The sequence below is a fragment of the Malania oleifera genome, chromosome 7, assembly GCF_029873635.1.
Source record: "Malania oleifera isolate guangnan ecotype guangnan chromosome 7, ASM2987363v1, whole genome shotgun sequence".
Classification (NCBI taxonomy): domain Eukaryota; kingdom Viridiplantae; phylum Streptophyta; class Magnoliopsida; order Santalales; family Ximeniaceae; genus Malania; species Malania oleifera.
The window spans coordinates 54,404,938-54,417,318 of record NC_080423.1 but is presented as its reverse complement, the minus strand read 5'-3'; the positions used below and the strand labels follow the sequence as shown (position 1 = coordinate 54,417,318).

The 12,381-nt window shown below is 35.6% G+C and overlaps 1 protein-coding gene across 1 annotated transcript; it reads left to right on the top strand.

Moving 5' to 3' along the window:
* The first annotated feature begins 943 nt into the window (after positions 1 to 943).
* On the top strand, positions 944 to 10,587 carry LOC131159903 (uncharacterized). Its single transcript, XM_058115125.1, has 4 exons — positions 944 to 1,083; positions 9,402 to 9,489; positions 9,575 to 9,811; positions 10,063 to 10,587. The coding sequence occupies exons 2-4, from the start codon at positions 9,442 to 9,444 to the stop codon at positions 10,165 to 10,167; spliced, it is 390 nt and encodes a 129-aa protein (XP_057971108.1). The 5' UTR covers positions 944 to 1,083; positions 9,402 to 9,441; the 3' UTR covers positions 10,168 to 10,587.
* Positions 10,588 to 12,381: the final 1,794 nt, after the last annotated feature.

Below are 12,381 nucleotides of genomic sequence, written 5' to 3'. Positions count from 1 at the left end.
TCGTTCCGAGGCGCCCGTAACATCCCCTGAAATCGCCTCATCGATTTGTCCCCAACTAGCCGCTGAATCCGTCGCTGCCGGCGAAGTTAGAGCGGAAGATGCTGCTCAGACCCCAGCTTTAACCTCTACTGAATGCGCCGCTAGAAATTCTCCTGAAATAGTTGGAAATGGCGAATTGATCACTGAGTCAAATCCGCCCGGTGACAATGCCGAAGATGGCGAACAAAATGCCCCTGAGAAAACCCTAGCTGGGGATACCCCTGCCATTGAAGCCTGCTCAACGCAGGGGAATCGTGGCAAACCGCCGCTCAGGAGGCTACAGGCGCCGAAACGATGGGGACGAAAGCTGTGGTGAAGAAGACTGTGAGAGTAGTGAAGAAGATGGTGAAGAAGAAAATCCTCAAGAAGGTGCCAAAGAGTGCAGTTGAATCTTCAGTCAAAGAAGTTGAGTGCCCTAACCCCATTATTCCTGTCTCAGTCAAAGAAGTTGAAAACCTTAATTCTACTGTAAGTTCGCATAAAAAATTAGAGAACGAAGAAATTCATGGCAGTGCTGGGAATCCAGACCCTGTTGTTTTTGTTCCGGCCAAAGAAGTTGAAAATGCCAATTCTACTGTAGGCACTAACCCGGAAGTTTTGGTTTCAATGGAGGGAGTGAAAATACTTGACTCTAGTGATCCTGGGTCAATGGAAGTTGAAGTTTGTAATGCAGATTCAATTAGAAAATGGGCTGAAATTGTGGATTTGGATGGTGCGAGAGAGGAGGAAAAAGGGGACAATTGTGATGGTGGTGCTGGGTTTAGGGGGAGTAGGGAAAAGGGTATTGGAACAATGGTTTTGAGTGAGGAAATGGAAGCACTGGAGTGAAGGAAAAGGAGGAAGACAGATTTTCATAGGTGGGTTGGACAAGGATGCAAAAGAAGAAGACATAAGGAAAGTTTTTGAGGAAGTGGGTAAGGTGGTGGAGCCGTGGAGGTGAGGTTGGTGATGAAGGGCCAAACAGGAAAAAATAAGGGGTTTGCCTTTTTGCATACTTCAGCAGTTGATGCTAGAAAGGCTCTGGAGAAGTACTTGAGCGTCTAGGTAACTATTGCAGTTTAGTCAATGTCAGTACTTGCTTTTTGTTTTGAAACTTAGTTGTCTTTCATATTAGTGTCTCAATTGTGCAGCCATAGGCCATTCACTTTTTGCCTTGGTCTCCTAGTACTGACATTGTGATGACTAGGAGCAGTGCCATGATCCTATAGTAACAAAGCAATAGTCTTCCTCTTGTAGCTTGAGATATTGTTTATATCATTGGTTGCACCGGTGATCAATTGAAGTGAAGTTCCTTTGTAGTGTGATGACATAGGTTTAGAGTCTATGGTGAAGGCATACCTTATGAAATGAAAATTGGATTCATGAACATTAAATAATTCTAGAATGCTATATAATTTGTAAAAATTTATTAATTCAATAACAATAAATCAAGCCTTGAGTCTCACTAGGTGGGATTGGCTACATAAATCCTTTTCTGCCAATTTACACGATCATGGCCAATTTCCTTCGACAAATTTAGGGTTATTAAATCCTTACTATCTTATTTCAAGTTATTTTAAGTTAATTCCTATCCCCTCTACTACCCCTCACAATAAGTAGCTCACTCCTCACTGGCATTATTTAACCTATGTTGCAGCCTTGCAAGTGCCAAAATCATTTGAGCTATCCCTCCCTTATCTTGTATAGGATATATGCCTAACTTATCATGAATATGTACATTCCTTAATTTATCTTTCAACGTTATTCCTCTCATCCATCTTAGTATTCTAATCTTGATAACTTTTACTTTTTGGATATGTTGGTTCTTAGTTGCCCAACATTCTGATCCATATAGCAGTAAGTCTTACAGGCATTCTATAGAACTTCTCTTTTAATTTTAAGGGTGTTCTATGATCACACAACACGCTCGAAGCACTTCATTTTATCCAACCTGCTTTAACTCTATGCATTACATCTTCTTCAATTTCTCCTTTAACTTGCATAATAAATCTTGAAATTTGCTAGTGTTTTTTATATCTTGACCATCAAGTTTAACCTTTTCACCAATATTCCTTCTACTATGACTGAAATTACATCTCATATGTTCTGTCTTATCTCTACTTATCCTAAAACTTTTAGATTCTGAAGTTTCTCTCCGTAATTTGAACTTAGATTCTACTCCATCCCTAGTTTCATCAATCAAGACAATGTTATCTACAAACAACATACACAATGGAAATAAAAACTATACGCAAGCCCCCCTTTTTTCCCTATTTTTTTTTCATTAATATTCTTAAAAGATATATAGTTTCTGTAGTAGGTCTCTCAAGCATAAAACCAAATTGATTCTCTGAGGTCCTCATTTTTGACCTTAATCTTTGTTCAAGTACCCTTTCCTACAGTATTATTGTACGACTTACAAGTTTAATTCCACGAAAGTTATTACAATTTTGAATATCTTTTTTATTTTGTTGTATATAGGTATTTTAAAGTGTTTTTCTTAGTTTTTATAATTGTGTTAAATAAATTAGTTAACTGTATAATTCCGTAATCACCTAGGCATTTCCAAATTTCAATTGGAATGTTATCCGGTCCGTTGTTTTTCCATTTTTAAAATCTTTTTTAATGCAAATTAATTTCATTAACTTTAAGTTTGTGAATAAGTCTCATATTTTTAGCCTTTTCCTCATTGTGAATTCTATGTTTAAAACTTTAAGCCTTCTAATTGGTTTTCATTAAATAACTTACTAAAGTAACTTTGCCCTCTTTCTTTTGTCTTCTTTCTTAACCAATACAATCATACTCTCTTTTTGTTCATTTTACATTGCCTAAGTGTAACGACCCGGCCCTTTATATGGACCAACATCGTTAACTCAAATACAAAATACCTGTACTTGTTCAAGATACATAGACAACCCGCCCTAAACAGGGACCTACAGGTGTAAACCATACATAATTACAATGTAAATATTGCACAAAAACATAAACATTCATTGGGATTTATGCTAGACTTATACTGGAGCTTACTAATACATCCACAAGTACATAAATCCAGACATAGAATAAATCCTGTTATTACAATCCTCCAGAAAGGACCTTCATCTAAGTTTAATACATGATTCGAATGCTTACATAAGCTAAACCAAAATACAATCTCCCCAGTCCCTTTAGCTACTATGACCGATGTACTGATGGACCTGAAAACAAAGATTGTATAATAGGGTGAGATACCTCTCAGCATATATATACATTTTCATACAAACTCATACGTTTGAAACATTTGTTTATAATACTGAACATTTATCTGCACATCAAGTATTTAAATCATGCATATGATTATTAGAACACCTCCAGCTTGATATGACAATTTGCCTGTTTATCCCGTGGCATGGGTTGTGCACTGATTGCCTCTGACAGTGCCCTGTTCATGCAGACAAAGCCGAGCATTTTTTATAGTCCGACCGCCTCCTGGTTTATTTTTACCAACAGCTTACTAACTCCTCGCAGGTCGACCATCTAATGTACCCATACTGATTTCTCATGTATGGTTGCACTGTACTGCCAGCATCGATACCTAACCCTAGAAGTTTATTTTAACCCCAGAATTGGAGTATCTTTCAACCCCTTTTACTAAAGTTTATTTCAACTTCTTTTGGTCACAAGCTGTGGTTCCAGTATCATATATACAATTTATAGCAAAATATAGTAACCTGTGCAATTCCAGTATTTCCACATTTTCAGATAATCATATTGGGTTCAAACCGGTGCCTATCCACTCAGTTTACCTCTTTTGTTTCACTGATACAGTTCGGTGTATCACCGGCCTCTGTTTTCCACATACTCAGTATAACAAATTGGAACTCCGTTCCCATAATCTATATCAATAGTATAGAAAATTCATACATTTCCATTTCAACATATATCACACGAGTTTAGTCAAAAAATCCGCTAAATGATATAAATCCAGTAAACATCATTTAAAAGGAAAAGTAAAGGATTCAAGCATCTTCTATTGCAATATGAATGCAAATAAGTGATTTTCGTAACATTTGGAGATCATACGCCAAAGTCCTCGTTTTTACCAAACATTAAAAAATCGTAAAATCGGCATTTCTACTTAGTAGAATTCAGCAAATAAGTAGTTAAATCATCCATATAAAGTATAAATTAGTTTTTTAGTGGTTTAGTTTTCAAAAATGCTATTGTAATCAATTTCCCTTGACCTTAAATTCGAAACGAAACTACGTACGGAAACCGATCCAAACCGACAAGCCGGGATCCTCAAAACCTAAAAACCACAGAACATAATCTTACTATAATTTCGACTACTATCCAAATATATAATCGAAATTGAAATCAGATCCTTACCTCAATTTTTGGGAAAACCCGAAAATCTTCAAAACAACGATCCGATCCGCTAAAGTTGTAGAATTTCTTCCTCTGATCCCCGCAGGAACCTCCGTTTTTAGAAACGGGCTTCGAACGGCAAAGATTCTTAGAGAGAGAGAGAAATTTCGTTGGTAGAGAGAGAGAGAGAGAGAGAGAGAAAGAGCTTTTAGGAAGAAACTTAGCTTCTAAGCAACCAAAATGGATATTTATAGGGCCTTTGATCGAGTCAAACTCGTCGACGAGGCGGCATCTTCGTCGACGAATCCACCACACAACTCGTTGACGAAGCCATCCCTTCGTCGCTGAGCCTTAGTTTCGGATATTTCTTTGACCCGCTCGGTATTTGCTTGTCGACGAGTCTCTAAATTTCGTTGACGAGGCTCTGAAGGACTTCGTCGACGAGCGTGAGCCCTTCGTCGACGAACCCAGCTTATACGGGTTTTGGTCTCTACACTAAGTCTTTGCTCTTTCTTTCTCTAGATCTAGAAAATTTAAATGTCTCTTTCTCCTTCTTTCGTATCTAATTTGGCATCAAAATTATTAAGGGATCTATATTTAGCTTCCATGTTTTCACATATTTTCTTGCCTTTTTTGAAGTTTTCCATGTTTCCACATTTTTACCATTTTTATACCTTTTTTTTTTTTTTACAACTTTTTAGACATCTTAAACCCACCACCAACTTTCTTTGCTATCTTAGAAATTTTCTCTTCATTCATGGAAACAACTTCTCTGCCTAAAAGTAGGGGTAAGGCTGCGTACACTGTGATGACCCTCCCTTTACCCTCGTGAAGCAGTGAGCCTATGGCTCGGGGACACCCGTTTTTGATATATATATATATATACATATATATGTTGATAAAAAAATATATCATTAATAGAAAGAGATTTTACAAAAGGGAGAATGAGAAATATCCCAAGGCAAACTGAGACACTCCAAGACTAAACAAAGAACATCGAAAATGTTTAAGAAAAAAAAATCATCTAGTCAACGTGTTCCTCCAATCTCTGTTGCTCCTGAAAGCTTGCCTCTTTAAAAAATCCATACCCGACACACCACAAAGGGGCCAAATACTTTATTTTTTCCCAAACCAACATCTGATTAATTTTTCCCCAGAAAATATTTGACTATTATGTTCCATCCATAAACCCCATAATACTGAGAAAAAGCCACACTTCCATAAAGTTGCCTTGTCCTTTCTTCTACTAAAACTTGCAAAAGATATTTCTAAAAAGTCTTCCACCGAGGGAGGACAAACCCAACTTTCTCCCATAACACCAAAAAGCATATTCCAAATACTCCAAGCAAATTCACATTGCAAAAGAAGGTGAGAAGTTGTCTCAGAGTTCTTGTAACAGAGCACAAGTACATTAGAAGAGAGAGCCTTCATAGGTCTCCTAATTTGCAACAAGTTATTGGTATTTATCTTATTAAACACAACCAACCAAGTGAAAGCCTTTATTTTAGGGGGAACCATAGCCTTCCAAATAGTAGAGTATAGCAAGAAAGAAGAGTTGGAACGAATCAAAAATAAAAAAAATATATATATATATTTGCAAGAAAACACACCTAACTAGTCCAAAGATCAAGAACATATGTACCTTTATCAAGATCGTTAAGAGGTCTCCTAAAGTGAAGATTCCAGGAAACCAAAGGACTACTCAATTCACCAACAAAAAATAAAAAAGAAATGGCTTTATTTTGTTTAGAACCTAGATAAAATAGATGTGGGAAAGAAGTAGAAATTGGTGCATTTTCCAGCTGAGGGTCTTTCTAAAAACAAATATGAGAACCCCTCCCCACGTCAAGTTTAGTGTGTGGGATGAAAGAAGGATAAATCTGAGAAATGGGTCTCCAAAGACTCCAAGAAGAGCATCTTAAATTAGCATTGGTATCCCACCCATTCTCATCCATCCCAAACTTACTTCTTTTTACTTTATGCGAGAGTATGATTCTTATAAAGGGAATCGCCATAGCTATTTAGCTAGCAGAGTAGTGTTTTTAGATGCCAACTTGCCAAGACCCAAACCCACCTAGAAGTACGTGAAATTGTCAAACTCCTAGTCAAAGGCATTCCTAACAAGGGATATTCTGTAATATCCGTGATTAGAGCTCAAGGTGCTGGCTAATAAAGGCAACTTTGTCACAAGCCAGCCTAAGGATAAAAGGGTATTTTGTGCTGAGTTGGGACTTGCACACTAGATATCATGCCAAAAGAATAGATTCTCTTCATTCCTCACTTGAAAATTGTTAGATTACCACTTAACCTAAAAGCCTAAGCTCAGGGAATACAACCTAAAAGCCTAAGCTCAGAGAATTCAATCATTTTTAAACACTACACAATAAACGCAGGCAACGAGGCAACAAGAACCTAGGACCTCTTAGAAACTAACTTTGATACCATGCTAGTTTGCTACTTTACATAAAAAGTTATTAGGTTGTAGGGCAGCCATGTATATCATCAAGCTTTAAGAAAAATAGATAAGAGAGAAGAAATTTTCCCATCCTCTCATAATGAATTTATAAACATCTACCTTATGTGCTCCTTTTAAACCTTTTGAGGCTCAACCATTTTGAAGGATGTATTTGGTAGCAATGATTTCCCTCTAGAAATAATTCTTCTATTTCGCGAACCTCCAAAGCCATTTCCCCTGGATGGCCTTATTGAAAGTGGGAAGAGATTTAAGACACAATCCTCCCTTATGCATTTAACCACTTTTAGCTAGATGATATTTGAAATCCTTCCTCATGTCCCCCCAAAGAACTCTCCTTTTAACACCTTCCAATCTCCTAGTTACTGAATAAGGGGATAGGGAAAAGATACTAAGGTAGATTAGAAGGTTGGATAAAGTGCTTTTGATGAGCGTGAGCCTTCCTTCTTTTGACATGTAATTCCTTTTCCACCCAATGGGTTTTCTTTCAAATCTTTCAACAATAAGGTCCTGAACATCCTTATCTTTAATTTGGCTTCTAGGGTGAGGCTGAGATAAGTAATAGGGAAAGCCCACAACTTATATCCCAACAAACCAGTAAGCAGAGACTCACTCTCGCTAGATCCCACTGGAATAAATTCATTTTTGCCCAATTACACTTTTAAACCTGAAATTGCTTTGAACTTGGAGAATGCATACGAGACTGAGGATTTGCTCGGGATCATCCTCACAAATAAATGAGTGTCATTAGCAAAAAGGAGGTGGGCAACAATTATATTTGCATTGTTGCTAAGCCCCTTGAGCAGGCCTCCTTCATTGGCTCAACACTTCCATAACCATGAGTAGCGCTCTTTGTTTCATTGATTTTGTTAGCAGTTTTATTGGTTTTCATTTGTATTGTTGTAGAACTCTTTAATGCTTGGACTTCTGGTCCTTAGCTTTGTATAATATTTCTTTCCTTTAATAATTTCTTCTTTTTCTTATAAACAACGCCTTTTATGATCCAAAAATGTTATGCTTAATAATGCAAACCATGTTCTTCGATGTGCCACATGTCATTGTAAAACTTGAAGTTAAATAATCTAAGCTGCAATCTGGTATGTTATACGACACCTCAAAATCATCTTACTCTTGAAAAGTAAGGTGGATAAGGCTGTGATACTTTATGATAATTTTTTTACAAAAAAAAATTATTAATTTTTAAAAATATTCTGCAGTGATTGTACTACAAGTTAGCTTCTAAGTTGCGAGGCAAGTTCCACAATATTGAGGCAATCTCTATTAGACAGAAGCTTGAATGACATTGCTTTAAAATATAACTATGTTAAATGGCATCATTTGGGCACGGCTGCTTCTCTTCCTTGAATGTCAAATGTCAATTTGTCACTAAGGATTCGTGACAAATATGTTACATGCTAGGGTTTTAATTGGATATTATACTACCATACATGAATAAATAGTTGAAGATTTGCTGCTTCCTTGAATGTCAAATGTCAATTTGTCACTAAGGATTTGTGGCAAATATGTTGTATGCTAGGGTTTTTATTGGATATTATACTAGCATACATGAAAAATAGTTGAAGATATTTAGGGCCTGTTTAATTGTGGAAAACAGATTTCATTTTCCATTTTTAGTTTCCCAAAAATTACAAAAAAAATTCAGCTTATTTTTCAGTTTTGCAACATTTGTAAAAAAAGCTGGAGAACAACAAGAAATTTTTTTCTTTGGGCACTATTCACTTGTTGAAAGTACTTTTATTTTCTATTTCCAGTTTTTCAAGAAATTACAAAAAGGCCACCTTTTTTTCTTCCCAATTTTCTTAATTTGTATAGGAAATTTTGAAGACATCTTTTTATTGATTTACATATTTCTGTATTTCTAATGTAATTTTTTGGAAAATTGGAAATCAAGCTGTGGTTTTATAATTCTTTAGAAATCTAGACTAGAAATGAAAAGTGAAATCTGTTTTTCGCAACTAACCAAATCTTTTGTATTCTACCTTTTTAATACAAATTTTGAAAAACTAAAAAAAAAGATGTCGTTTTTATAATTTTCTAGAAAACTGAAAATAGAAAATGGGAGCTGTTTCCACAACTAAACAGGCCCTTTTATTTTCTCCTCTCCATTGGTTTATTATTTTTTGGCGAGGCCAGGGATAGTTGTCTCCAGACACTATTACGTCCTCTCAGAGAAACTCCAGAGTCTCAGAGCTCGTATTATGCAACAACCGTCAGTCAAGATGTGAAGATGAATATCATTCAATTTTGTGCACATTCTTGTCCTGTTTCTGCACTTAATAGGGAGAAGTTCTCCATTTCTATAATATTCATGTTTATTTATCTGCATTTTGTTTTTTTTATTTTTCAGTCTATTTCCATGTTGCACGCAATCATGTGTAAAAATTCTCATTCGTTATTTTCTTTTTATTGGTATTTGTCGATGTTGGGAAATATTACATACCATCATGCTTGACCTGCATAATTTTAGTAATTTATTAGTTCCTTGTGATTCAATTGGTAACAATGTGTTTTTTGATTTTTCTCTTCTGAAAATCTACCGAAGATTCGTGGAAAGGAGTGTGGCACGGCACCTGTTGAGGGCAATGAAACTATTTCTGGGTAACATTGACAGGAAGTGGAAGAATGAAGATGTAAGATTTTCTTTCGTTAATTTATTTCAAACAGGTTCCTTTAGGATTAACCGATCCATATGACACACTTATTTTTTCTTGATAGGTACTGAAACTCTTGCAGGAGATTGGAATTGAGAAAATAGATAAAATTACAGTTATTCCTGATCTGAATAACCCTGAACGTAATTGTGGACTTGCATTCCTAGAACTTGAAACTAACAGAGATGCTCAGAGTGCTTACAGAAAACTTCAAAAGAAGGATGTATCTGGCAGGCATTTAAAGATAAAAGTTGCTTGGGCTGAACCCCTGAAAGAGCCAGATGAAGAAGAGATGCTAAAGGTTTGTCTAATTATATTTCTTAGCTGCCGTGGTGGAGGATAAAATATTCATGTCTTAGTTAAATTTAGTTGACAATTGGCACCAATTTAGGTTGGGTTGTGGCTAGTTAAAATTGTATTAAAAAACTTAGTCTATAAATTATTTTTTTATTTTTTTTTATTTTTTATCATAGACTTGTTTTCTGAATTTATTTTTATTAAGACTATTTGCTCATGAAAAAAATTATTGCTCGCTTCCTTGCATCTGTGTAGGTGAAGTCGGTGTTTGCGGAATTCATACCTTTCTCCTGGGACGAAGAGAAAGTTATAGATTTTTTCAAAAAGCTTGGGGAGGTTGAAAATGCGGTTCTTGCTTGAAATCTCCATTCATCTAAGAGAAAAGACTTTGCAATTGTTACGTTCACAACCTGTGAAGCTGCTCTTATGTGCATTGAGTCATGTATTCAAGAACTGGGCCTCAAATTCTATTAGAAAAGAAATTCCTAAAGAGAAGCAGAAGGCAGCTGCCCAACGTGAGTAAACTTTTTACCTTTTATTATTTGAAATAATTAAAAATAAAACTAAAGAATGTAATCAAGATGGATACTCTTGCTTTCCTACTTAAGGGGTGGGAGCCCTAATTTCCATTTTGAGAAGCTCAACTGCTTATTTTTTATGATTAAGGCACTGTCTGTTCTCTTGTATAAGGTTTTACACGTATTTTCTTTTGTTTTCTCATTGTTTTCTATCTCCTGAAGAATAATATTGGAAAATTGAAAAAGTTCGCAATTTTAAAATTTGCATTTTATGTAGTATTGCTTTGTTGAGTCCTTAGATTGATCAAAATTTGTGAATGGATGCCAAATGATTCCGAAGGAAAAAATTTACAACCGCCACCAAGCCTTAACTCTTGCTAGGTGCGGTCCGCTACATGAACCCTCTTCTTCTTTTCTGCAGGATCCAGGGCAACATCCTCTGAAAGTTGGAGTTTCTTTCAAATCATTACTATTTCAGCCCAAATTATTCTAGGTCTACTCCTTCCTCTCCTGCCACAGTGCCTCTCATAGCATCTCACTCGTTCTTTGTTGTGTGCATTTTGATCCATGGTATAAGTGCCAAAAGCTGCCTTCCTGTTGGCTTATCTTCTATTGTGTTCATTCCTTAATTAATCTTTTGGAGTTGCACCACTCAGCAACCCTAGCATTCTCTTTTTTGCAACTTTTAATGTTTTGGAAACTAGGATTAGATTAGCAACTTGGAATACAGGGACACTTACGGGTAAAAGCTTGGAAATTGTGGACACGATGATTAGAAGAAGAATTACTATAATTTTCCTGCAAGAAACTAAGTGGGTGGGGGAGGAAGCTAGAAAAATTGATAAATCAAGATTTAAACTTAGGTACACCGGAAAAGAAAAACATAAGAATGGAGTAGGAATTGTTGTAGACAAAAACTTAAAAGATAGCGTTGGTGATGTAAACAGAGTAGGGGATAAAATTATAAAAATCAAGATGGTATTAGGCCAAGAGATAATAAATATCATTATTACTTATGTTCCTCAAGTCGGCTTAGCAGAAAATCTTAAGAGACAATTTTGGGAAGATATGGATAGTATTATACAAAGCATACTAGGGATTGAGAAAATATTTATAGGAGGAGATGTGAATGGACACGTTGGAAAAGATAATAAAAGTTATGAGAGGATACATAAAGGATATGGATATGGAGACCAAAATGAGCTTGGGGAGATAATCCTAGGCTTCGCTATGTCATATGATTTTAGTATAATAAATACTAGGTTAGGATAGCCATGTTTAAACCTTAAAGTATGTTCTAAGGATAACCATGTTTAAACCTTAAAAAATCGTGAATTTGCCTTAGTATTTGTGAGAAAAATCCTAACTGTATCTCAAAAATCTAGTTTTCTATAGATTTTCATGTCCAACCTAGATTATTTGCCTTTCCTCTAGTCAAAACACCTTAAAGCATGTTCTAATGATAAGCATGTTATATAACCCTAAAAAATCGTGGCTTTGCTTTAATTTTTTTTAGAAAAATCTTATTTTTATCTCATACATTATAGGCCTCTTCCATCCCTAAACACCTTCGTGGCCTAAAAAATCTTGCCTTATTCTGATTTTCATGTCCAAGTCTACCTTGAGTCAAAACACCTTAAAACATGTTCTAATGATAACCATTTGCAATCAAGACCCTAAAAAGTCATCACTTTGTCTTACTATTTGTTAGAAAAATCATAACTTTATCTCACATATTAAAGGCCTCTTCCATCCCTAAACATCTTTATGGCCCCAAAAGTCTAGCTTGATGTTGATTTTCATGTCCAACTAAGATTATTAACCTACCATTGAGTCAAAACACCTTAAAGCATGTTCTAATGATAATCTTATCTCATATATTAAAGGTCTCTTCCATTCCTAAACACCTTCATGGCCATAAAAATTTAACTTTATCTCATTCATTAAAGGCTCCTTCCATCCCTAAAAAACCTTCATGGCCTCAAAAATCTAGCTTTATACTGATTTTCATGTCCAACCTATATTATTATCCTACCTTTGTGTCAAAACACCTTAA

What these genes read in the sequence shown, in the direction of transcription:
- LOC131159903 (XM_058115125.1), top strand. Translation starts at nt 9,442, where the DNA reads ATGAAACTATTTCTGGGTAACATTGACAGGAAGTGGAAGAATGAAGAT. An exon ending in GGAAGTGGAAGAATGAAGAT is followed by an intron (nt 9,490 to 9,574) that starts GTAAGATTTTCT and finishes TTTTCTTGATAG; the next exon opens with GTACTGAAACTCTTGCAGGA. An exon ending in ATGAAGAAGAGATGCTAAAG is followed by an intron (nt 9,812 to 10,062) that starts GTTTGTCTAATT and finishes GCATCTGTGTAG; the next exon opens with GTGAAGTCGGTGTTTGCGGA.